The 22,429-nt window shown below is 40.9% G+C and overlaps 1 protein-coding gene across 1 annotated transcript; it reads left to right on the forward strand.

Annotated features, from left to right (window-relative positions):
• Positions 1-1,288: 1,288 nt before the first annotated feature.
• On the forward strand, positions 1,289-22,115 carry pole (polymerase (DNA directed), epsilon). Its single transcript, XM_037777595.1, has 48 exons — positions 1,289-1,577; positions 2,469-2,598; positions 2,941-3,021; positions 3,682-3,726; positions 3,809-3,901; positions 4,033-4,187; positions 4,920-5,064; positions 5,150-5,230; positions 5,323-5,430; positions 5,512-5,622; positions 6,408-6,493; positions 6,587-6,706; positions 7,405-7,537; positions 7,637-7,750; positions 7,829-8,041; positions 8,130-8,237; positions 8,326-8,454; positions 8,540-8,642; positions 9,145-9,291; positions 9,377-9,522; positions 10,367-10,515; positions 10,669-10,761; positions 11,156-11,458; positions 11,591-11,786; positions 11,933-12,147; positions 13,490-13,592; positions 13,697-13,777; positions 13,871-13,993; positions 14,217-14,426; positions 14,578-14,790; positions 14,891-15,034; positions 15,126-15,266; positions 15,482-15,635; positions 15,843-15,949; positions 16,187-16,363; positions 16,467-16,690; positions 16,856-17,076; positions 17,198-17,402; positions 17,672-17,845; positions 18,214-18,339; positions 19,028-19,160; positions 19,250-19,457; positions 19,907-20,038; positions 20,233-20,426; positions 20,519-20,719; positions 20,803-20,928; positions 21,528-21,617; positions 21,729-22,115. Exons 1-48 carry the CDS (start codon positions 1,492-1,494, stop codon positions 21,849-21,851), a joined length of 6,900 nt encoding a protein of 2,299 aa, XP_037633523.1. The 5' UTR covers positions 1,289-1,491; the 3' UTR covers positions 21,852-22,115.
• The last annotated feature ends 314 nt before the right edge of the window (positions 22,116-22,429 follow it).

Raw genomic sequence — 22,429 nt, forward strand, 5'->3', positions numbered from 1 at the left:
GAGGCTGTGTCACGCGTCATATCTTTGGGGGTACAACACGTGCGCAGTAAAATTTGGTCTACACTCACTGAAATTGAGCCAATCACAACGCACGACCGCAGCTTCAGTTACACTGCGCATGTGTTATATCCCATACCCCAAACCCATGTCTGCCCGTGACCCAGCCTCCTTTCCATAGGCCTTGTTGCAGTGTATGTGAAAGACATCAGCTGACAGGAAGTACACATGGACCCAAAATGTTGCCTAGCAAAGCAATTCTGTTGCAATTCCGTCAAAATGCGCTAAAACGGAGCGTTTCATACAGAGTGTAAATACAGGCATATTCAGGCTGACAGCATGAGGAAAATAAAGTGTTTTTTGAACATTACAGCATGTAAACATGTTCTAGTAGAAACACAAAATACAAGTATGAACCTGAAAATGAGCACGATATGGGACCTTTAGGGTAACAAATGAACAAATAAAGAAAGAAAGAATTACACTTCTCACCCCTGCAGCTCTCTTTCTCACACTTTTTCATCTGCCCGGCCGCACTTATTTGTTAATAAAAGTGTAAATTGTAGTGAAACTGACTAAACACTTTTAAGCCAACAATATCAGGGACCAATTGTTTATTTATATTATAATAAATACAGTTATTTCTGAAAATAAATCTTAATTGTTAATTCTAAAATTTTGTCTTAAAACCATTATATTATCTGATGTGTGTTGCGGTTTATGGTTTATTCAAATCTGAATTTCGCCTAGGGCACGGGTCAGCAACCTGCGGCTCTGGAGCCTCATTAGACTCTTCAGCTCCTCTAGTCATAATATTGTGAGAATAAAGTCATAAGTTTATAAAGTAGTAATTTTACGTGTTATTTTCTTCTTTTCTCGTAAAGTTACGACTTTATTCTCGTAATATTACAACTTTTTTTTCTTGTAAAGTTACGACTTTATTCTGGAAATCTCAGATGTTGTTTCTCTCAATGTGGCCCTAATACTCCATCGTACATCTGCACTTTGGCCCTCACTGCATTAAACTTATATACTATATATTTAGACTATAAACTGTGTTACGTTCATCACAATGATCAAATGTTTTGCGGCTCCAGAACGATTTTTTTTTTTTGGCCTAAAATGGCTCTTTTGATAGTAAAGGTTGCTGACCCCTGACCTAGGGCACCAAAAAAATGGCTAGAGGTTGGCCCTGTACAGTTGATTGACTTTATCAGACCATGAAGCAGATTTTTCTGTCTGAGTGATTCATCTTGTCAATAAAACGATCTTTGTTTCTTCTTCCGGTCTGCGTTGTTCTCGCGGGAACTGCAGGAACGCGCCAAAATAAGAAAACACAGCAGCAGTGACAGCGACAGAGACAACTAGAGGACGAAAACCTTTGAAATAACTTCAAACATCGTGTTAAAATGCTGCTTTACTGACACACGTATACAAACTGAGCTGGAGGGGAATTTATTTCACCGTGTTGTAGCTAAAGATAAAAGATAAGAGATGGTTTATCAGAACAGTGGACGGTTCAGAGCGGACCGAGGACAAAGTGGACAAAGTGGACAAAGTGGAGGAGACCAGGACAACCAGTGAGTTGTTTCACCTTGCTGACTTATACATTACTCTAGACAGCCACAGTATACTGTACGTGATATTTGTTATTAGTATGTTAGTATGTGAGAGAAGCAGTGGCAGCTGGTGGAAATGTTTCTATGTAGGGCTGTGCCACATCCAAACAATGTCTGCAAACATCCCGGTATCAAAAACACATTACTACTTTTCAGTTAAATAATCAACAATTATTTTATTCCAACAGGAAGAATAAATAAAGCTTTTAAAAAAACACAACAGTATAAAATGTACTTAAATACAATTTTGAGGTACTTCTACTTTACTTGAGTATTTCCATGTTCTGTTACTTTCTAAATAATAATAATAATAATAATACATTTTATTTATATAGCGCTTTTCTGGATACTCAAAGACACTTTATACAGATAAAATGATCATAAAAACAAGGACATCATGAAAATATAAAACACACAATATTAATTACACATTAAAAGCAGTTCTAAAAAGGTGAGTTTTGATTAGTGTTTTTAATGTGGACAGGTTGGTGCAGTCTCTGATGTGTTTGGGGAGACAGTTATTTCTACTCAACTACATCTCAGAGGGAAATATTAGACTTTTTACTCCACTACATTTATCTGACAAGTTAAGTTACTTTACAGATTCAGATTATTAATACAAAATATAATCATATTACAATCAAATTACACATTACAATCAAATTACACATATTACTGGGTGCATTCCATATTTAAAACACAAATATTGACAATTTTTATAATTTTATTATTATTATTATTATTAGTAGTAGTAGTAGTAGTAGTAGTAATAATAAGCCCTCTATTGGCCAGCCGCCACTGGAGAGAAGTAAACCTTGAACTTAATGTATCTGTTCTGTGTGTTTGAACCAGGGATGATGGATCCTCGGCCCTCAAGCGGCTGGAGCGCAGCCAGTTCACCGACGAGATGGACGCCCGCTTCGGCTTCGACAGGATGAAGGAGCCGGGGGAGAAAACAGGCTGGCTGATCAACATGCATCCTGTAAGTCCACTACACACACGGTGGCCTTTGCCTCCATAACACGTCTTCTTTCAGACTAGTGGAAAGAAAACATCGCAAATACACATTTAGGTGTTTACTTTACTACTTTGTCTATTTGCATCTGTAGATTTGTCCTAAATTCACCAAAAGTTAACATTAGATAATGCCTCATTTGCATATTTGAACATAACATTTCAGAAAACTTGTAATACAAAAAAATAACTGTCTTAATGTAAGTAATCAACTGAGGAAGTTTCATGGTGATATCTATTAGTTTTTGTTTTTTTGATTGTTTTGAGGGGGAAAAGATGATAATAAAAGTGATTCTTTTTCTGTTTGTAGACCGAGATCCTGGATGATGACAAGAGGATGATCAGTGCTGTGGACTACTATTTCATACAGGACGATGGGAGCAGGTTTAAGGTGTGTTGGAGGGGGGGGTTATTTTGTAATAGGTGTAAAAGGTCTTTTGGGGCGAGTAAACAAATTCTTCTTTTGTTTTTTACTTCTGTTATTATGAGTGTTCTACAGTATTGTTATACTACATGGTACAAGAGTTTGCCCACTACTTTAAAGTCAAAACTGCTCCACCAAATGAAAATCTGCTCAAAGATTGCAGGGGAACCCCTTGAGAAACTCTATGAATCAACCTATCATAATAACATATTAAGGCTGGCTAACACCATCGTCTCTGACCCCAACCATGTTTTGAACAGTGAATATGAATTGTTACCATCAAATCGGCGATACATGGTTCCACGATTTAATAAGGTTAGACTGAAGAAGCACTCTTTTGTACACCAGTCAATCCTAAAACTAAATATGGAGCCTAATCCCAGATCAAACGTACGTTGAAGGGCCCTGAATATCGTCTTCTGTGATTGTAATATTTAAATATACGTATCCTTGTTTCTTGTCTTTGTCCTTTTTGTGATGTTGCAAATGGAGCTGCTGTGATGCAAAACAAATTTCAGACCTCAGTATTATCGTATTGTCGTTATCGTACCGTAATAACATAATAATAAAACAATCTCACAGCCTTTTCCACCGCTCTAACATCCTGATATGTATCCCTGTCTGTAGGTGGCCCTCCCATTCAAGCCATATTTTTACATTGCCACTAAAAAGGTAAGTCCATGTCTGTCATTTGTTTCTTATGCTGTGTAATCATGTTCAACAACTCTTTCCTTAAAGATAACTTTATTTGCAGAACTGCGAGAGAGAAGTAATCTCCTACTTGTCGAGGAAGTTTCAAGGAAAGGTGTCAAAGCTTGAAGTTATCCCAAAAGAGGACCTAGACCTGGTGAGGGTTTTGAGTTTAGTGTTCTTTGGAAGCAGTAAAAGTGTTTCATGTTATATAACACAAATAAAAGCTGCCAAAGAAGAAGATTTGAACACAAACATGTTGAACTTATGCTGGCCTGTTCTCCACAGCCGAACCATCTAGTTGGACTGAAGAGAACCTACATCAAGCTGTCATTCAGCACCGTGGACGACCTCATCAAGGTGAAGCGTGAGATCTCTCCGGCAGTACGCAAGAACAGAGAGAGGGAGCAGTCCAATGACGCCTACACCTCAATGTTATCAAGGTACCACCAGTCCCATTGGTTTTCTAATAAACTGTTAGAAAACTGTTTCGATTTTGGGCTTTTTTGCTTCCATAACACGTCTTCTTTCCGACTAGTGGAAAGAAAACATCCCAAATACACATTTAGGTGTTTATTTTACTACTTTGTCTATTTGCGTCTGTAGATTTGTCCTAAATTCACCAAAAGTTAGCATTAGATAATGCCTCATTTGCATATTTAAACATAACATTTCAGAAAACTTGTAATACAAAAAATAACTGTCTTAATGTAAGTAATCAACTGGGGAAGTTTCATGATGATATCTATTAGTTACTTTTTTTACCCCATTCACCTGTAGTGTACGTTTTCTCAAAATTAGGTTTCTCTCATACTCTGAGCCAGAAATCTCCACTTCAGTAGCACTTACATATACCAAACTTTCCACTTGCATTCCTACCTATATTCTGAAGGTTTTTACAGAGGGGTCTGTACATATATAATTCATAGCGTGATTTATATAATATTTTATTCCTAAAGATTTTTTTTATGGTTGTTGACAATATTTTCTGATTTATGGAGTGATAAAAAGAGATATCCAAAATTCCCATCCAAACATGTCCACAAAATGAAACAATAATTTCGAAGAAGTTTCATGGTGATATCTATTTGTTATTTTTTTTTTTACCCTATCCAACTGGGGTGTCTCCCGTTAATATTGATCTGCTGACTCCTTCGTTTTTCTTTTTTCTTCAGTGCCTTATCGGGAGGCAATGTGACGACAGCAGATGAAGAAGTGAATTCAAAGAGTATTTCAGACCAGCTAGACAACATAGTGGACATGAGAGAGTATGATGTGCCCTATCATGTGCGACTGTCCATCGATCTCAAGATCCACGTGGTAAAGATAGATTCCCGTCGTCCCAGTGTTTTAGAAGATACACATGCTGCTCGCTGTTCTGATGTTTACTGTGTTTATCTCTCAGGCTCACTGGTATAATGTGCGATACAGAGGCAGCGCTTACCTACCAGAGATTGTACGGCGAGATGATCTTGTGGAGCGACCAGTACGAGGATTTTATTAATTATGTTGCAACATCGGTCATTTATTCAGGTTCATGTTTGACTTCAATAAAGCGTTGTTTCTTCTTCTTGTTAGGACCCTGTTGTTTTGGCTTTTGACATCGAGACCACCAAACTTCCACTGAAATTCCCGGACGCAGAGAGCGATCAGATTATGATGATGTCCTACATGATTGATGGACAGGTGAGTCGTATTTATAATACATATTATTCTATTATTTATATATGTGTCAGTTTTAGTAACTTTTTGTTTCCGTTTTTAAAGGGGTTTCTAATCACAAACAGAGAGATTGTCTCCGAGGACATTGAAGATTTTGAGTTCACTCCCAAACCTGAATATGAGGGGCCTTTCACCATTTTCAACGAGGATGATGAGGTAGATATACTGCCGTGTAAATAAAGATTGAAGCGCTTAAAAATATGTTTTCAGCACTGAACTAAAATTTAAATGCTTTTGTTTTCGCTCCCCTTTTTCACAAGTTGAAATATAAGATCTAAGACTTTTTCTATGCACCAAAACGGTGTATTTCTCTCAAATTTTGGTCATAAATTTGTTTAGAGCTGATGCCCGTGAATTGAATGTTCATCTCACCACCATAAGCCATCTCCAATGTCATTACTGAGAAATTGGCAGTTCATCCAACTGGCCTCACAACCGCAGACCACGTTTAGCCAGGCTGGGCTATTCATCCTCAGCAGGCCCTTAACCTGACTGCAATCCGTTATAACCGCCTTGAGTGGGCAACTGCTGAAGTGAAGAAGTGTTTTCTTCACGGATGAATCCTGTGTGACTTAAAAAATGCATACCTTTAGCCCTAGTCATGTGAAATCCATAGTTTAGTGCCTCTTAAATGTCTTTTTTTCAAGATAAAACTGCACATTTTAGAGTGGCTTTATACTTTGACCAGCCCAAGGTGCACGTACACCTGTAGTAATCATGCTGTTTATAAATACTCACAGATTTTAACACATTTGTGACCAAAATTTGAAGGAAATAAGTCTTTTGTGTGCATTGAAAAAGTCTTAGATCTTTTATTCCAACTCGTGAAAAATGGGAGCAAAAAAACAAAAGTGTTGCGTTTATATTTGTGTTCAATGTAAATGTAACGCTCTGTGGTTGAATCGGCGTAATAACATGTAATAACCTGACTTTGGCTGCAGGCGGCTCTCATCCGAAGGTGGTTTGATCACGTTCAAGAAACCAAGCCAAACATCTTCGTAACCTACAACGGAGACTTCTTTGACTGGTGAGCTGGTATTTTACTGTTACTATAAAAGTATTTGTTTAACTACTCCTATACTACGATGTTCATCTCTCACTTTGTTTCCACTCTTTCAAGGCCTTTCGTTGAGACTCGGGCTGCCCTCCACGGACTGAACATGTACAGGGAGATTGGTTTCCAGAAGGATAACCAGGGAGAGTACAAGGCCAGTCAAGCCATCCACATGGACTCCTTTAGGTGTGTACCTCTCTGACACTGTAGGGTTCCCATGCGTCCTGGAAAACCTGGAAAACAGTTGACCAATTTTCCAGTCATGGAAAATCTTGTGTCGTCCGGGAAAATTATTTCAGCATTCTCCTGTTTTAGCTGAGAACGAACTACTTGGCTATCTAGACTAAGTTATGTTCAGGATCATTTTAAAGTTCAAATTGTATTTTTATGGACAGAGTATTTTGAATAGGCTGTTTGTTGTAGAAACACTGTGAACACCCCCCCAAGTTATGTCACCTGGTAACACGTGCAGGTTTGATAACATTACAACTTAAGTGTCTGAAACTCTGAATAATGTCGGTTCCATTCAAATGTAAATATCAGTCACTGCTGGCTGGTAATTGTGTAAGTTTTTATTATTATATTATTCAATGATCAACTTGTCGTAAGTTCTAAGTACATAAGAGAAGTTATAGCCATAGACTGTACGTCTTTTAAATCAGACTTCCGCAGGCAGGAACATTTGGTGTATAGTGCGATTGCTGTCTGTCATACCACACTATCATCACTGAAAATGTCCTGGAAAATGATCTCTAGTAAAGAATGGGAAACCTGCACTGTTAAAATGATATCAGTGTGGTCTACGTAAACATACACTTAAGGATTCCTTTCAGATGAGTCGATTTCTAACATCATCCTTCCATCCTGCTTCTCCTCCGTGTCAGGTGGGTTAAGAGAGACAGCTACCTGCCGGTGGGAAGTCATAATCTGAAGGCAGCAGCGAAGGCTAAACTGGGCTACGACCCAGTGGAGCTGGACCCGGAGGAGATGTGCCGCATGGCAACTGAGGAGCCACAGGTACAGAAATCAGTTTTTAAGGCTCGGGAAAATAAAGAATTCAATTGATTTGAAAGGTGCAATTTCATTGAATTTGTCTTTTCTCTATTTTTCTGTTAGACTTTAGCCACCTACTCAGTGTCAGATGCCGTGGCCACGTATTACCTGTACATGAAATATGTTCACCCCTTCATCTTCGCTCTGTGCACCATCATCCCCATGGAGCCTGATGAGGTTTGTCTTCAGTGTGCGTTTGTAAAAAAAAGACGGCAATATATAATGTGCATTTTGATAATAATCCTTTTCTTCCAGGTGCTGCGTAAAGGTTCTGGGACTCTGTGTGAAGCTCTGCTCATGGTGCAGGCCTTCCACGCCAACATCATCTTCCCCAACAAGCAGGAGCAGGTCTTCAACAAGCTGACAGACGACGGCCACGTCATGGACTCCGAGACCTACGTGGGCGGCCACGTGGAGGCGCTGGAGTCAGGCGTGTTCCGCAGTGACATCCCCTGCCGTTTCAAGATGGTACATCTCAGTTCAACTCCCAGCTGGTTCTTTGCTTCGCTGCTCTTTGTATGTTTTCTGGTGACAGCTTGGTCTGGTGTGTTGACAGAACCCAGCTGCGTTTGACTTCCTGCTGCAAAGAGTTGAGAAGACGATGCGTCACGCCATTGAGGAAGAGGAGAAAATCCCTTTGGAGCAAGTCACCAACTTTAATGAGGTATGTTTTCACTGCTTCTTTTTGAAGTTTCTCCAATTTGTGCTATTACTTTGAAAAGTTGAAGTTATAAAATAGATTTTTTTCACAGGTATGCGAGGAGATCAAAAAGAAGCTGACTTCCCTGAAGGAGGTCCCAAATAGGATCGAATGCCCCCTCATCTACCATCTGGACGTCGGGGCGATGTACCCCAATATCATCCTCACCAACCGCCTGCAGGTAAATGAAAAATCAAAGGAAATATGCACGGGATAAAACATATAGAAATGCATAAAATTCAATACTTTATTTTCTGCTTTTACAGCCGTACGCTGTGGTTGATGAAGCCACTTGTGCCGCCTGTGACTTCAACAAGCCTGGTGCCACCTGCCAGCGGAGGATGGCCTGGCAATGGAGAGGGGAAATCAGTAAGTTAATGTTGTATTTAGGACTTTCACAATATCAGGTTTTCACTACACGATTACCACGGCCAAAAGAATTCCTGATAACGATATGATCGCAATATCGATAGAAATAAAAAAATTAATAAAAATAATGCTGTCAAATTCATCTTTAATCGTTTACTGTGCGTTTGTCTCTTTTTTTGGGAAAATTAATTACATTCAAAATAGGAGTGTAGGGGGGTGGAGAGAGAATCAGTCACCACAACTGTATTTATAAAATGAGGAAAGAATCGCTGGATTATTTACACAATATTATCATATGTGTAATAATAACACAATATCAATGCCTTAAATATCACGGTTATTGTCAATACCGGTATTTCGCGACACCTCTAGTTGTATTATTGTGTTCTGGTATGACAAAGATCAGAGGAGCTAATAGAGAAGTAGACTCCAAACCTGTCAGCATTGTGTCTACAGTGTTCATGTGGGGTTGAATACAGTAAAAGTTTAACTCTGTCTGCAGTGCCCGCCAGCCGCAGTGAGTTCCACCGCATCCAGCAGCAACTCGAGTCTGAGAAGTTCCCGCCGTTTTTCCCCAACGGGCCACCTCGCGCCTTCCACACTCTCAACAGGGAGGATCAGGCCAAACACGAGAAGAAACGTCTGGCAGGTACTTTTCTTTTAGATTTTGGTTGTAAGCATTCTAAATTACTGGTTGCCAAAGCATAGCTGGACCTGTGTTGTGTTTGTCTCAGACTACTGCAAGAGGGCCTACAAGAAGACCCACGTCACCAGGCGGGAGGAGCGAGTCACCACCATCTGTCAGAGAGAAAACTCCTTCTACGTCGACACCGTGAGAGCTTTCAGAGATCGGCGTTACGAATTCAAAGGACTCCACAAGGTGTGTTTTGGTATTTACAGCAATTCAAGTAACAATAATCCACATATTTTACACTATTTTCAATTCATTACATATTTCTTCTTTTTTTTTCCAAATAGTTTTTATTAGTGAAAAACATAAAATAAGCAATAAACACACTGTCAGGTTGACTGGTCACCATTTTTCATATTTTTGTTTTATCAACTACCCTTCCACCCACCAAACCCCTGCACAGCAACACACAGTACAGAAGAAAAGAATAGTATACATGTGCTGTGTATACATACAAGCATAACATACCTACACACATTTATACACATAAGATATACATATAAAATAAGATAAAAAAGTATATAAAAGAAAAAAAACATGTAAATAAAAGAAGATATATAAATAATAAAATACAATAAGAATTGAAATAAACCCTGCTTCAACCGGTTTATATTTGGCCCTGGGGTTAAGGAGTACATTGATTGACCGATGATATTGTGTAGAAACATAAGCAGTCAGTCAGGATGAAGAACAGACAAGCCATTAAAATAGGAGACAGAGGGTTGTTACTTCTTTAGAAAATGCTCACTAGACCCTCTAAGTGTAAACTTTATCTTTTCTAGATGCAAAAATGGCATCTTATCTTTCAGCCAGAGAGTCAATAAATATCTTTATAACACGGCTTTGTTGAATACTCAATTCTGATTGGTCAATCGCAACGTTCCACGGTCTGTTATTTCTTTACGGCAGACTGTTGCTATGGGCACAGTTCTGATGAAAGAATTAATGTTTTATTGCACTCTGCTTGAAATTCTTCTTACCCATCAAAATTACATGCTGTAATTTAATTGATTTTTCGTGCTACCTGTTCAAGGTGTGGAAGAAGAAGCTGTCGGCAGCTCAGGACAGCGGAGACGCTGCTGAGATGAAGCGCTGCAAAAACATGGAGATCCTGTACGATTCTCTGCAGCTGGCTCACAAGTGTATTCTCAACTCTTTCTACGGCTACGTCATGAGGAAAGGGTATGAGTCAACTACGTCATTCATATCATCAACTATCCCCTCACTTGCTCTGTTACATGAGCTCTTAAGTGTTTGCTGCCGGTGAAAACGGTCGGTGATTAACGTCTCTCTGCTGTGGACCTGATGCCTGTGCTGCCTTTGTGTTTCCATCAGGGCGCGCTGGTACTCCATGGAGATGGCTGGCATTGTGTGCTTCACCGGAGCCAACATCATCACTCAGGCCAGAGAGCTCATCGAACAAATAGGGTGAGTGTCATATCGATAATGAGATACCTCATCAAAGAAATTACCTTTTCGGTTAGTGCAAGGTCAGCTCCAACTCAGGAAAGATGGAGTTGGAAGGGATCCACCGCCTCGTTTAACAACGATTCATCAGCAGATTCTTGCCAACGTTTGGGCTTGTATCCAGCTCCTGCTGTATTGTTTTCGTCTTACTCTTCTTTTGCTCCTAGCCCATGTGTTTTAGTAGCAGTTATTGTTTATATAGCAGGTCAGAGTTATGGTTGTCATAACTGAATTGGCTTTAAACAGCTCAACAGGGACGTGTTCTTGCCTTCCTAATATGTGAACTGAAAAACACTGCAATAAATTTCCATTTCACACTCATCACATCTTTCACGTCTACTTCTCTGGGATTCAGGAGGCCCCTTGAGTTGGACACTGATGGTATCTGGTGTGTCCTCCCCAACACCTTCCCTGAGAACTTTGTGGTGAAAACCAGCAATGAGAAGAAGCCCAAGGTGACCATCTCTTACCCAGGGGCCATGCTGAACATCATGGTGAAGGAGGGCTTCACCAACGATCAGTACCACGAGCTGGTCGACCCCGCGTCCCTCACTTACAACACCAGGTCGGAGAACAGCATCTTCTTTGAGGTGGACGGACCGTACCTGGCCATGATCCTGCCCGCCTCCAAGGAGGAGGGGAAGAAGCTGAAGAAAAGGTATCGCCATAGAGGATTTAGTTTTACTGTGATTAAATATACTTCTGTCCCTGGTGGATCCAATATTAATGAATGGGCAAGGTTCATGTTAAAATGTGCAGTGATGATTTACGGTTTCACTGTTCATCTTAGGTACGCTGTGTTTAATGAGGACGGCTCTCTGGCTGAGCTGAAGGGGTTTGAAGTGAAGAGGAGGGGAGAGCTACAGCTCATTAAGATTTTCCAGTCGTCGGTGTTTGAGGCTTTCCTCAAAGGTACCAATCTGGAGGAGGTGTACGCCTCTGTGGCCAAAGTGGCCGACTACTGGCTGGACGTTCTGTATAGCAAGGTAAAAACCTGTATTCTAGTATTACAAGATATTTATTGTTTAGCGGATATTTTAAAATCCAATATGATTTGCAGAGAAAGATCAGTCAAAACGTTGATTATCTTCTTCCCAAAAAAGCTGATTGATCTAATTCATTCGTTTTCCAGGCTGCCAACATGCCAGATATGGAGCTGTTTGAACTGATCTCAGAGAATCGTTCGATGTCCAGAAGGCTGGAGGACTACGGAGAGCAGAAGTCCACCTCCATCAGCACAGCTAAGAGACTGGCTGAGTTCCTGGGAGACCAAATGGTGAAAGATAAAGGTCTGAGCTGTCGCTACGTCATCTCCCGAAAACCTGAGGGTTCACCTGTCACAGAGAGGTGAGACATACTAATGCTGTTAGTATAATATGAGTCAGTATTCATATCAAAGCCGAGCAGTGTGAGCAGGTTCAATGTGGCTGTTTGCGTCTCTATGGGTCTTTTTCACAGCAGACATTTTGACTTGTCGTAGCAGGAAAAGCACAGGTGTTGCTGATAACATTAATGACGGCTCTGTTGTCCTCAAGTGTCCCAGTAAGACGTGACAGTGTGACAATGAAGATACAGTTTAATCCAGTTGCTTTACCAGGCTTCAACAAGTTTCTATCTCGATGTACGAGAGCATTTCTATTGCAGAAAGAGTCATTCCATCCAAAGGTGCTTGTCTGATAGTCAAACAGCATCCGAAACCCCTTCCTCCCCCACCTTTTAACATTTTGGAACCAGGGTTATTATAGTAAACTAATATGAAAATAAGAAGTGAAAAATATTGTTAGTAAACTGAAACTAAATAAAACTATATCCTTTAAGAACAATTTGAACTAAACTGAAAGGATATTGCCTGGTTTAAAAGTAATCAAATAAAACAGAATGAATTTCAGTTTTAGGTTGTTAGCTATAATATACTGTATCTCTACCAAAAAAGGAGACGGCATGAATTTTCGTCAATTCTCGTGACATTGAACGACAGAAATTGAACGGACTTGACCTTCTAGGAGAGAGTGCTATTAAAGGTGTCATCCCAGCACAACCATGTATTTTGTATGTAACCTATACATGTAGCTACATACTTCTTAGACATTATACCAGGCCCGAACATAAACAAACTAAAACTACTGTAAAACTAAATATATTAAAACTAAACCTTTCTGAAAAACTGTAACTAAAATAAAACTAGCAAACGCACTCTTAAAAATTGAATTAAAATGAAATCGAAAAAGTCAAAACTAAAATTAAATAAAAACTGATTGAAATTTCAAAACTATTATAGACTTGGTTGGAACTGGGGGGTTGTGTCAGTCTGTTCAGGTCACTGCACATAAAACACTGACTTTGGGCACCTGGTGGTCTTGATGTTAAGATGCAAACCATATAACTGCAATGTCCTCGGTTCGATACTAGCCAAGGACCTTTGTTGCATTTCATCTCCTCTTTTTTTCCATCTCTAAGTTGTCCAATAAGGGCACAAAATGCCAAAACAAACACAAAATCAACTTGGCTAGAAAAACCCACTGCCATGATAATAGATGTGATAGATTTTCTGATGTTGGCAGGATCAAATAAAATGAGGTCAGAGTTGCTCTCCCAATGTTAAATTGTTTGTGGAGAACAAGCACTTTGTACTATTACCAGAAGTAAAAGCTTTGCGTTTGACACTGATGGATTAGTGTCTCTCTATTAGAGCCATTCCTCTTGCCATCTTCAAGGCAGAGCCCAGTGTGAAGAAACACTTCCTCCGTAAGTGGTTGAAGATGCCCACCCTGCATGAATTGGACATCCGCACTGTGAGTTTTTAAACAAACATTTAATGCACTTTGGTAAAAGCTTTTAGTTTTTCTGTGTGAATTTGCTCTGACATTCACACATTTCTGTTGGTGTCCCTTTTCAGATCCTTGATTGGAATTATTACATCGAGAGGTTGGGTAGTGCCATCCAGAAAATCATCACCATCCCTGCAGCTCTTCAACAGGTACAAATTAAACCCATTTCATTGGTCTCTCTGTCTATCCTGGGCTGATGTACAGATACCATTTTAATTGTTTCTGTTTAATTGTTTCACCAGGTGAAGAATCCGGTACCCAGAGTGAGGCACCCCGACTGGCTTCACAAGAAACTCCTGGAGAAAAACGATATCTACAAGCAAAAGAAAATCAGCGAGCTGTTCAGCAGCGAGGGCAAGAGACAGGTTTGTTCAGCTCACAGCAAACTGTCAACAACAGAAAGTTTCCTCTGCCCCATCATGCATTTTAGTCAGAAACAAGAGGGATGTGTAGATGGTGATGACCAAGCTGAGTTTCCTCTGGTTAAAGAACAGTAACCATGTTTCCATTCACATATTTTTATGTGCATTTTGAAGTATCGCATTAGAAAAGCTGTTTTATCTCTCTAAACCACCACTTCTATCTCAGGTGGCCCATCAGCCTCTCGAAGCAGGCCAAGCTGCAGACATCGAGGACTTTGGGAGGCCACCCAGACCTCTGCAGCCAGCCATCCTCATCAGCACCAAGCGGAAGCGGGCTTCTCCGGGAGAGGACAGCCAGGTGGAGTCTCAGGATGTCGAGCTCACTCAGTCCTGGAGAGAGATCCTGGGGCCACCCCCGCCTATGGGAGCAACACATGTAAGCTAAAAGCAACAAATGCAAAGTGTTGCCTGTTGTGTCTCTTCTGAATACATATTGGAAATGACACAGATATTTTGAGGCGATTTGTTCCCGTTTTCCCAAAGATATATTACAAAACTTTTAAAACAAAAATGGTGTCTGTATACAGGAGGAGCTTCTAGTGTGGCTGCGGTACCATAAGAAAAAGTGGGAGCTGCAGCTGAGGCAGAGGAAGGAGAGGAAGAAGAGGAGGAGGCTGCTGGATGGTGAAGCTCAACCTGTAGGGGGAGGAGTGATCAGAGGCGGCCCCACCACCGGCCTAGGAAGCTTCCTCCGCAGAACAGCACGCAGCGTCCTGGACATGCCGTGGCAAATTGTGCAGGTTGGGAAAAAAAGTCACCCCACTATCATCCTCTAGTCAGTTTAACAAATAATGAAATCCAAAGAAAATCATTTAATCTATAATGTCCTGTTCCTCTCAGATTGCAGAGACTAGTCATCCTGGTCTGTACAAGTTGTGGGCTGTGATCGGACATGACCTCCACTGCATGAAGCTCAACATCTCACGTGTCTTCTACGTCAACCAGAAAGTCCCAAAACAGGAGGAGGGAGCCACATACAAAAAGGCACGTAATAAAAAAAAATGCAGTAAAAATTTCAGTAATTCTAAATGTGTTGTCATAAAAAGTTGACCAAATACATTTTTTTTGGCTTCAGGTGAACCGCATGCTGCCTCGCTCCAACATAGTGTACTACCTTTATGAATACTGTGTATCAGAGGACATGTACCAGAAGCACATCAATGAGATCAACGCTGACCTGGCGGCCCCGGACATTGAAGGAGTCTACGAAACACAGGTATCATTTACCTCCAGCAACTCAGAAATGAAGGGGGGCAAAGGGCAAAAATACCCCGAGAAATCTCAGAATGCCCCTAAAAACTGCGATCGAGGGGCAATAATTGCCCCCAAGAAGTTCCTACACTGACCCAAAGCAGTGTGTTCATAACCTCACTCATGATGCTCTTTGTGTGTGTCCATGAGTCTAATTTTTATTCCATTGATCTCTTTCAGGTCCCGTTGCTGTTTCGTGCCCTGGTGCAGCTCGGATGTGTGTGTATGGTCAATAAACATGTCGTGAGGGATATGGCCGGCAGGGAGGCCGACACTTTTGACCTGGAGCATCTGGAGATGAGGTCTCTGGCTCAGTTCAGCTACCTGGAACCTGGTAAGACCCGCCTCACACACTGCTCATCTTCAGTTGATGTCAAAATGATCTTATTGGGATTATTGTTTTGTTTTGTTTTCTATTTAACGTCTGCTGTACCTCTAACCTAATATTTGGCCTGATATCATCATGGCATCCTGTTCATGAACTTTTATATTTGTAACGCACTTTCCATCATGGCGTGTTATGTTTCTTCTCTCTTCTCAGGGAGTGTTCGTCACATGTACCTGTATCATCACAGTCAGGGTCACAAGGCTCTGTTTGGCCTGTTCATCCCCTCTCAGCGCAAAGCCAGCATCTTTGTCCTGGACACAGTAAGAACAAAACATTTCATTATTTCTTCCACTGTCATTGTGTTGGTGTTTTCCCTTTTCAAGTGAGGTTCCTCTAGTGCCAACAAATGCATGGCGGCTGTAGTGAAAGAATAATAATAGAGTTTTAGAGTGCTTTTTTTCTTTCCCAAAGGAGAAATAAAGCTGATGTCAACGTCGATGCATCCCTTCACAGCTGGCAGAGATTAACCCTTAATGTCTTTTATATTATCTCCTAAGGTCAGAAGCAATCAGATGCCCAACCTGACCAACCTCTACACCGCTGAACGCACTGCCCTCCTGGAGAAGACGAGCGAGGAGCTCCTTCCTCCTGAGAAACACAACTTTGAGGTCCGAGCTGAAAACGACCCAAAGGCCATTTACCGCGCACTGCAACGCATACTGCTAAGCTACAAGGTAAAACACACTAGTGCTATTCAATTATCTTGTAATGATTACATACACAGACGTTACTAGTTATGTTCATGTGACTAAATGAAGTGTCTGTTGCTGTGTACAGGAGGAACGCCGTGGGCCCACCCTCATCGCGGTGCAGTCAAACTGGGAGTTGCGGCGGTTGGCAGCAGGGATGCCGGTGCTCGAGGAGTTTCCAGTCGTTCCCGTACATGTGGTTGATGAGATCAGCTATAACGTGCTGGACTGGCAACGCCACGGTGCCCGACGCATGATCCGCCACTACCTCAACCTGGACAGCTGCCTGTCACAGGCTTTTGACATGGCCAGGTACGAACTGCACGCTGCTGGCTCTCTACCAACCCCCTGGCAGGCTCGCTTTGTTGCTGTCGTCTTTAATAAAGTTTTAGTTAGTAATTTGTGTTGACAGCATTCAGATTTTGTTTCAAGAAACATTTGAACTTTTAAAACTAATATAAAGTGTCTCACTTTCAGGTATTACCACTTGCCTGTGGGGAACTTGCCTCAGGATGTGTCCATCTTTGGCTCAGACTTGTTCCTGGCAAGACATCTACGGAAACACAACCACCTGCTGTGGCTCTCGCCCACAGCCAGGCCCGACCTCGGAGGAAAAGAGGCCGATGACAGTCGTCTGGTCATGGAAAGTGATGACAGGGGCTCTGTGGAGATCAACTCTCAAGGATGCTATTCCACAGGTACGCACACACACCAGGAACACACTTAACGCTGCAGAAAGATCTTAAAGCAACTCTACATTTTTCAAGCGTCTTCCACTGTATTTACAGACAGTCCTGTTCCTGTTTCTGTTTCTTTCAGTGTGTGTGGAGCTGGACCTGCAGAGCCTGGCGGTGAACACCATCCTCCAATCACAGCATGTCAATGACATGGAGGGCGGAGCTAGTTTGGGTGTCAGTTTTGACGTGATCCAGCAGGCCTCGTTGGAGGACATGATGACAGGGAACCAGGGAGCCAGCGCTCTCGCTAGCTATGACGAGACTGCTCTCTGCTCCAACACCTTCAGGTGCGTAAACATCTCTAGTGTGAGACTATTTAAAGGACCAGTGTGTAACAATTAGGGGGATCTATTAGCATAAATGGAATATAATATTCATACTATGTTTTTATAAGTGTATAATCACCTGAAAATAAGAATTGTTGTGTTTTCGTTACCTTAGAATGAGCCGTTTATATCTACATTAACCCACATGCACATGGTCTAACAATACAGGTGTGACAAGGAAGCATGTGGTGTTTTATTTTGTTGTGTTTTGCTCTGTGTTATATGAGCAGGATCTTGAAGAGCATGGTGGTTGGATGGGTCAGAGAGATCACGCAGTTCCACAACGTGTATGCAGACAACCAGGTGATGCACTTCTACCGCTGGCTGCGCTCCCCCAGCTCGCTGCTCTATGACCCCGCCCTGCACCGCACCCTGCACAACATGATGAAGAAGGTGTTTCTACAGTGAGTGTCTATACTGCAAACACACCTATCATCTATTTAGTCACATCTTTAAAGCTTTGTTTGGAAATAATGGTAAATCTTTTGTGTGTAATGTATCAGGCACCTGATATTAGAGAGCATTAAGGGTCTTTAGCGAGGGCGAGACAATTAAGTTTTTGTTTTGCTGTGCTATCCTCGGGTCAAATATTACTGATGTCTGTTTTTAAATTGGATTAAACTCGATTTGACAAGATGGTGTGAACTGTGATTCTCATCATGATGCTTTCATCCGTTTTCCTTGCATTGATATATATATCCCCACCTTTTAATATGCATAACAGATACAGTGCCGTCTTCTTCTATTAATCATTCTCTCATTCTGCTGTCAGGTTGGTGTCAGAGTTCAAACGTCTCGGCTCCACCGTGGTGTATGGAAACTTCAACAGGATCATGTTGTGCACTAAAAAACGCAGGATAGATGACGCCATAGGTTATGTGGAATACATCACCAACAGGTCAGACATTTATCCTCTACAGATCTGGAGAAAGTATATGTATGTCTTTTGCATTTTAAAGGAATGTAAACATTATATTATCATTACTAAATACAAAATTATGGATGAACATATATCCATTCCTACAACCATATGTAAAACAAATGTACCTGAATTCAAAAGTAGTCTGTATTTGTATGTTTGTCCTCAGTAGTCTGAAGCAAAAGCCAGAACACTAAATTCCGAAGAAGAAAAAACACAATTATCCATTAGAAGAGATATTTCTTTGCCGGAGACGGTGTTGCGGTCTCCTTCATGGGAAGTGAATTCTATAAAGCAAACTTAAAGAGGAGAACCACCCAAAACTAATGGAGGAAGGAAGTTAATGGTGAAGTAAGGCCGATATTATCAAAATAAATCAATACTGTAACGGGAAACGAGATCTCACGGGACTTCGGTTATTGATTCGGTTAGATGTTTTTATGACCTTCAATTCATCATTACAGCAGCATTTCTCTCGTCTGTGACAAGCGACCAATAATGCTTTTAACTGTTTGGTCAATATTGCTAATCATTTCTGAACATTTTCCTGTGTTTAAAATACAGTAGTCATCCCCAAAATATCACATTAAGGCATTTTATAAAAAAATTCTGTCCCTCCTATCATATTGTAACTGAAGAATCACCTCCCTACCTGTTTCTCCTGTAGCATCCACTCCAGAGAAATCTTCCACTCTTTGTCCATCTCCTTCTCCCGATGCTGGGAGTTCTTGCTGTGGATGGATCCGGCCAACTACGGCGGCGTGAAGGGCAAACTGCCCTCCAGCATCATGTGTGGAGAGGTAATTCAAACTGCAACTTCTGCCCTTATATTAAATTAGCACTGATTTAAAGTAGCAGAACTCATCCCTCCTCAATGGTCCTTTTTTAGGAAGGAGCCAAACAGAAGAAAAAGAGCCGAGGGGAGGGAGATGAGGACGACAGCGAGGATGAAGACGAGGATGAACCCGGTGCTGAGGAAGATGATGGTGATGGAGAGACGGATGAGGTGGAGGAGCTGATTGAGAGCAACTGGAACATCATGCAGTATCTGCCCCAAACTGCCTCCTGTCAGAAATACTTCCTCATGATTGTCTCCGGTAAAAATAAATCTATACACAATAGATCTATTGATAACGCTGTATATTAAGGTCCTTGTAATAAGCGTTAGTTAATAGGTAATAAGGCCCTTATAAGATGCTTATTAACATTATTAGGTGTTATAAGTGATAAGTGTTATTAATAACATAAATATGTTTATAAGACCATTTATGTTTTTATAAGCACTTGTAAGAAACTTGTTAGCCTTATTATTGTTTATAATGACATTACAAACACATTTATTAGTTTAACTGACTTACCTATTTAATATATAATATAATATATTAAGTGCCTATAATAAATGTCTTATAATCTAACAATAAACATGTTTATATTGCTATTATTATTATCATCATATATACCCTTAATAAAAAAGCGTTGCAGATTTTTTTTTTCTCACTTTTTATTTTTTTATTTTTATCTCTTACATACAATCTTTCCACGCCAGCCTACATTGCAGCGGTCTACCACAGCATGAAAGAGGAGCTGAGACGTAACGCTCCTGGTGCAACGCCAGTCAAGAGACGAGGAGGCAGCCAGGCTTCCCAGCAGGCCGTTGGGGACTTGAGTGCTCTACCTGGTATGATACTGTTTTGGGAAGCTGCTTTAGTTACTCAAGAGTTCCTTTGTGTTTCTTAGAAACATCACATTATACTCATTAGAGTCTCCACAGACAAGTGTCTGTTATACTTAAACCTATGAAGGGGAGCTTTTAATTGTATTAAGATAGATTTCCTCTCAGATGTAATGTTTTTTTAAAACTCTCCCCCACAGGAATGATCTCCTTCTCCCAGGAATATGTGTCCAGCGAGCTGACACAGAACTTTTTCACCATCACTCAAAAAATCCAGAAGAAGGTGACGGGTACCAGGGGTGTCAACCAGCCCTCAGAGATGTTCCCCGTCCTGCCTGGATCCCACCTGCCTCTCAACAACCCAGCGCTGGAGTTTATCAAATATGTCTGCCAGGTATATTACAACTTACAAAGCTCTTTTAATGTGTTGCATGTAGTCATGATTTTCCTCTCACCACACGGTAACTCCATCTTTTGTCTGTTCAGGTCCTTTCACTGGACGCCAACATAGTGAACCAGGTGAACAAGCTGAAGAGAGACCTCCTGCGTCTCGTGGACGTCGGAGAGTTTTCAGGGCAGGCCCAGTTCTGTGACCCCTGTAACTCTTACGTCCTGCCAGAGGTCATCTGCCACCAATGCAATTTCTGTCGTGACCTCGACCTCTGCAAGGACCCATCTGTGGCACAAGTGAGAGGAGGAGCACTGCTATACTGGCATCATATTTAACGCTGTTAATTCCAGGTAGATAAACTGTGTTTTTGTCTCCTCAGGATGGATCGGTTTTGCCTCAGTGGTTCTGCTCTAACTGCCAGACGCAGTATGAAACTGAGTCTATTGAGATGGCTCTGGTGGAAGCTCTGCAGAAGAAACTGATGAGCTATACGCTGCAGGACCTGGTGGGTTAAAAAAATGCTGATTTTGAGATTTTTAGTCCTAAAACCTGGAAATGAGTTAGCATTTTAGCACTTCCGGTTCCCTTGTCTCAAAGTCAGTGGGTTTCTTGAATGTGTTTTTAGTTAGATGCCTGAAGGTCTGTGGTTAACACAACTTTAAGAGATTTTAATGTTTTGTTCTACGACCTTAAAATACATCAATAAATATCCCACTCTTGAATTTTGAAGCCTTCATGTGTCTTAAAAAAGGCGGTTGCTAACAAGTGGCTAAATGAGACTACTAAATGTCAACACGCCGACTCGTCCACCTTTACAGCCTTCATGCGGTTCACCATGGTGTAGTTTGTTTATAGCTTAACGTTAGTTTTTTACTTCTGGCGATTGCATTCACGCTTCAAAAATCATAGAAGTGGTGTTCATTTGTGGAGATTATCTTGCTGAATAAAACGTGTAAGTACCATAAAGGTGTTAGCCACAGAGCTTATTTTCTGCAAATCAATAAATTAACCTATAAAATGTTGATAGTGAGGAATTTGCATCTGTTATAAACATTATAGTTTTCCTGAAGTTGCCTCACTGCTAATAACTCTGTGTGATTTCAGGTGTGTACAAAATGTAAAGGAGTGAAGGAAGCCAACATGCCTCTGTACTGCAAATGTGCCGGAGACTTTGAACTCACTTTCCCAACCAAGGTTTGTACTCTCAAATACATCACATCATTCAATTTAGTGATGAAGGCATACGATTGTTCCCATTTGACATTGTTCTCACAACTGTTTTTCCCCCCTTGCTTCCATGTAAAGAGCTTCTCTGAGCAGATCACAGTGTTTCAGAACATAGCGTCCCACTACAACATGAGCTTCCTGCAGGAGACCATTGATTGGTTGCTGGCTATGAGCCCACACATCAGCCAGAGTGTTCACTGAATGATCCAGCCCTCCCTGAGCTGCATCTGTGGCAGCTACTCCTCAATCTGGGAAACACTCGAGTCTGAGACTTTTATGCACTTGTTCATCATCAGCCCCGATGACGTCTGTTTTTATGCTGTTTGATGGTGTGTAATCAGGACACTGATGAGGCAAATACGTGGACTGTAGATATGTTTAAAGTCTTGATTATGCCATCATAAAACTATGCTTGTTTGTGAATTTCATTTTTTGACTGTTAATAAATGTTTTTCTGGTAATTTAGTAAATAAATAGTCTATGAAATGACCACAGGGTAAAGCCTATTTTTGTATACTCCCATGTGAATTAAATACTTGACAAAAAAAAAGTATTTTCTCATTTGAAGAATTTGAGTCCAAAATTAACATAATTTTAAGTGACATAGAGAAAAAATAAATAAATAAATATAGGCTTAGACTATATCGCGGTAGAAACTATATAGAAAAATATGTACGTTAAACATTTTTATATAATTTTGACAATATATCATATACTGCCCAGCCCTACTTCAAGTCATCATCTGATGAGAGTCTTAACATTTAATTCAGGCTGAGCAA

Source organism: Sebastes umbrosus, chromosome 8 (assembly GCF_015220745.1).
Source record: "Sebastes umbrosus isolate fSebUmb1 chromosome 8, fSebUmb1.pri, whole genome shotgun sequence".
NCBI lineage: Eukaryota > Metazoa > Chordata > Actinopteri > Perciformes > Sebastidae > Sebastes > Sebastes umbrosus.

Excerpts from the sequence above, each read along its gene's own strand:
- pole (XM_037777595.1), top strand. The coding sequence starts at position 1,492 with ATGGTTTATCAGAACAGTGGACGGTTCAGAGCGGACCGAGGACAAAGT. Across the intron at positions 3,902-4,032 it reads CAAAAGAGGACCTAGACCTG|CCGAACCATCTAGTTGGACT; the intron begins GTGAGGGTTTTG and ends TGTTCTCCACAG. Across the intron at positions 16,691-16,855 it reads CAGGCTTTTGACATGGCCAG|GTATTACCACTTGCCTGTGG; the intron begins GTACGAACTGCA and ends TCTCACTTTCAG.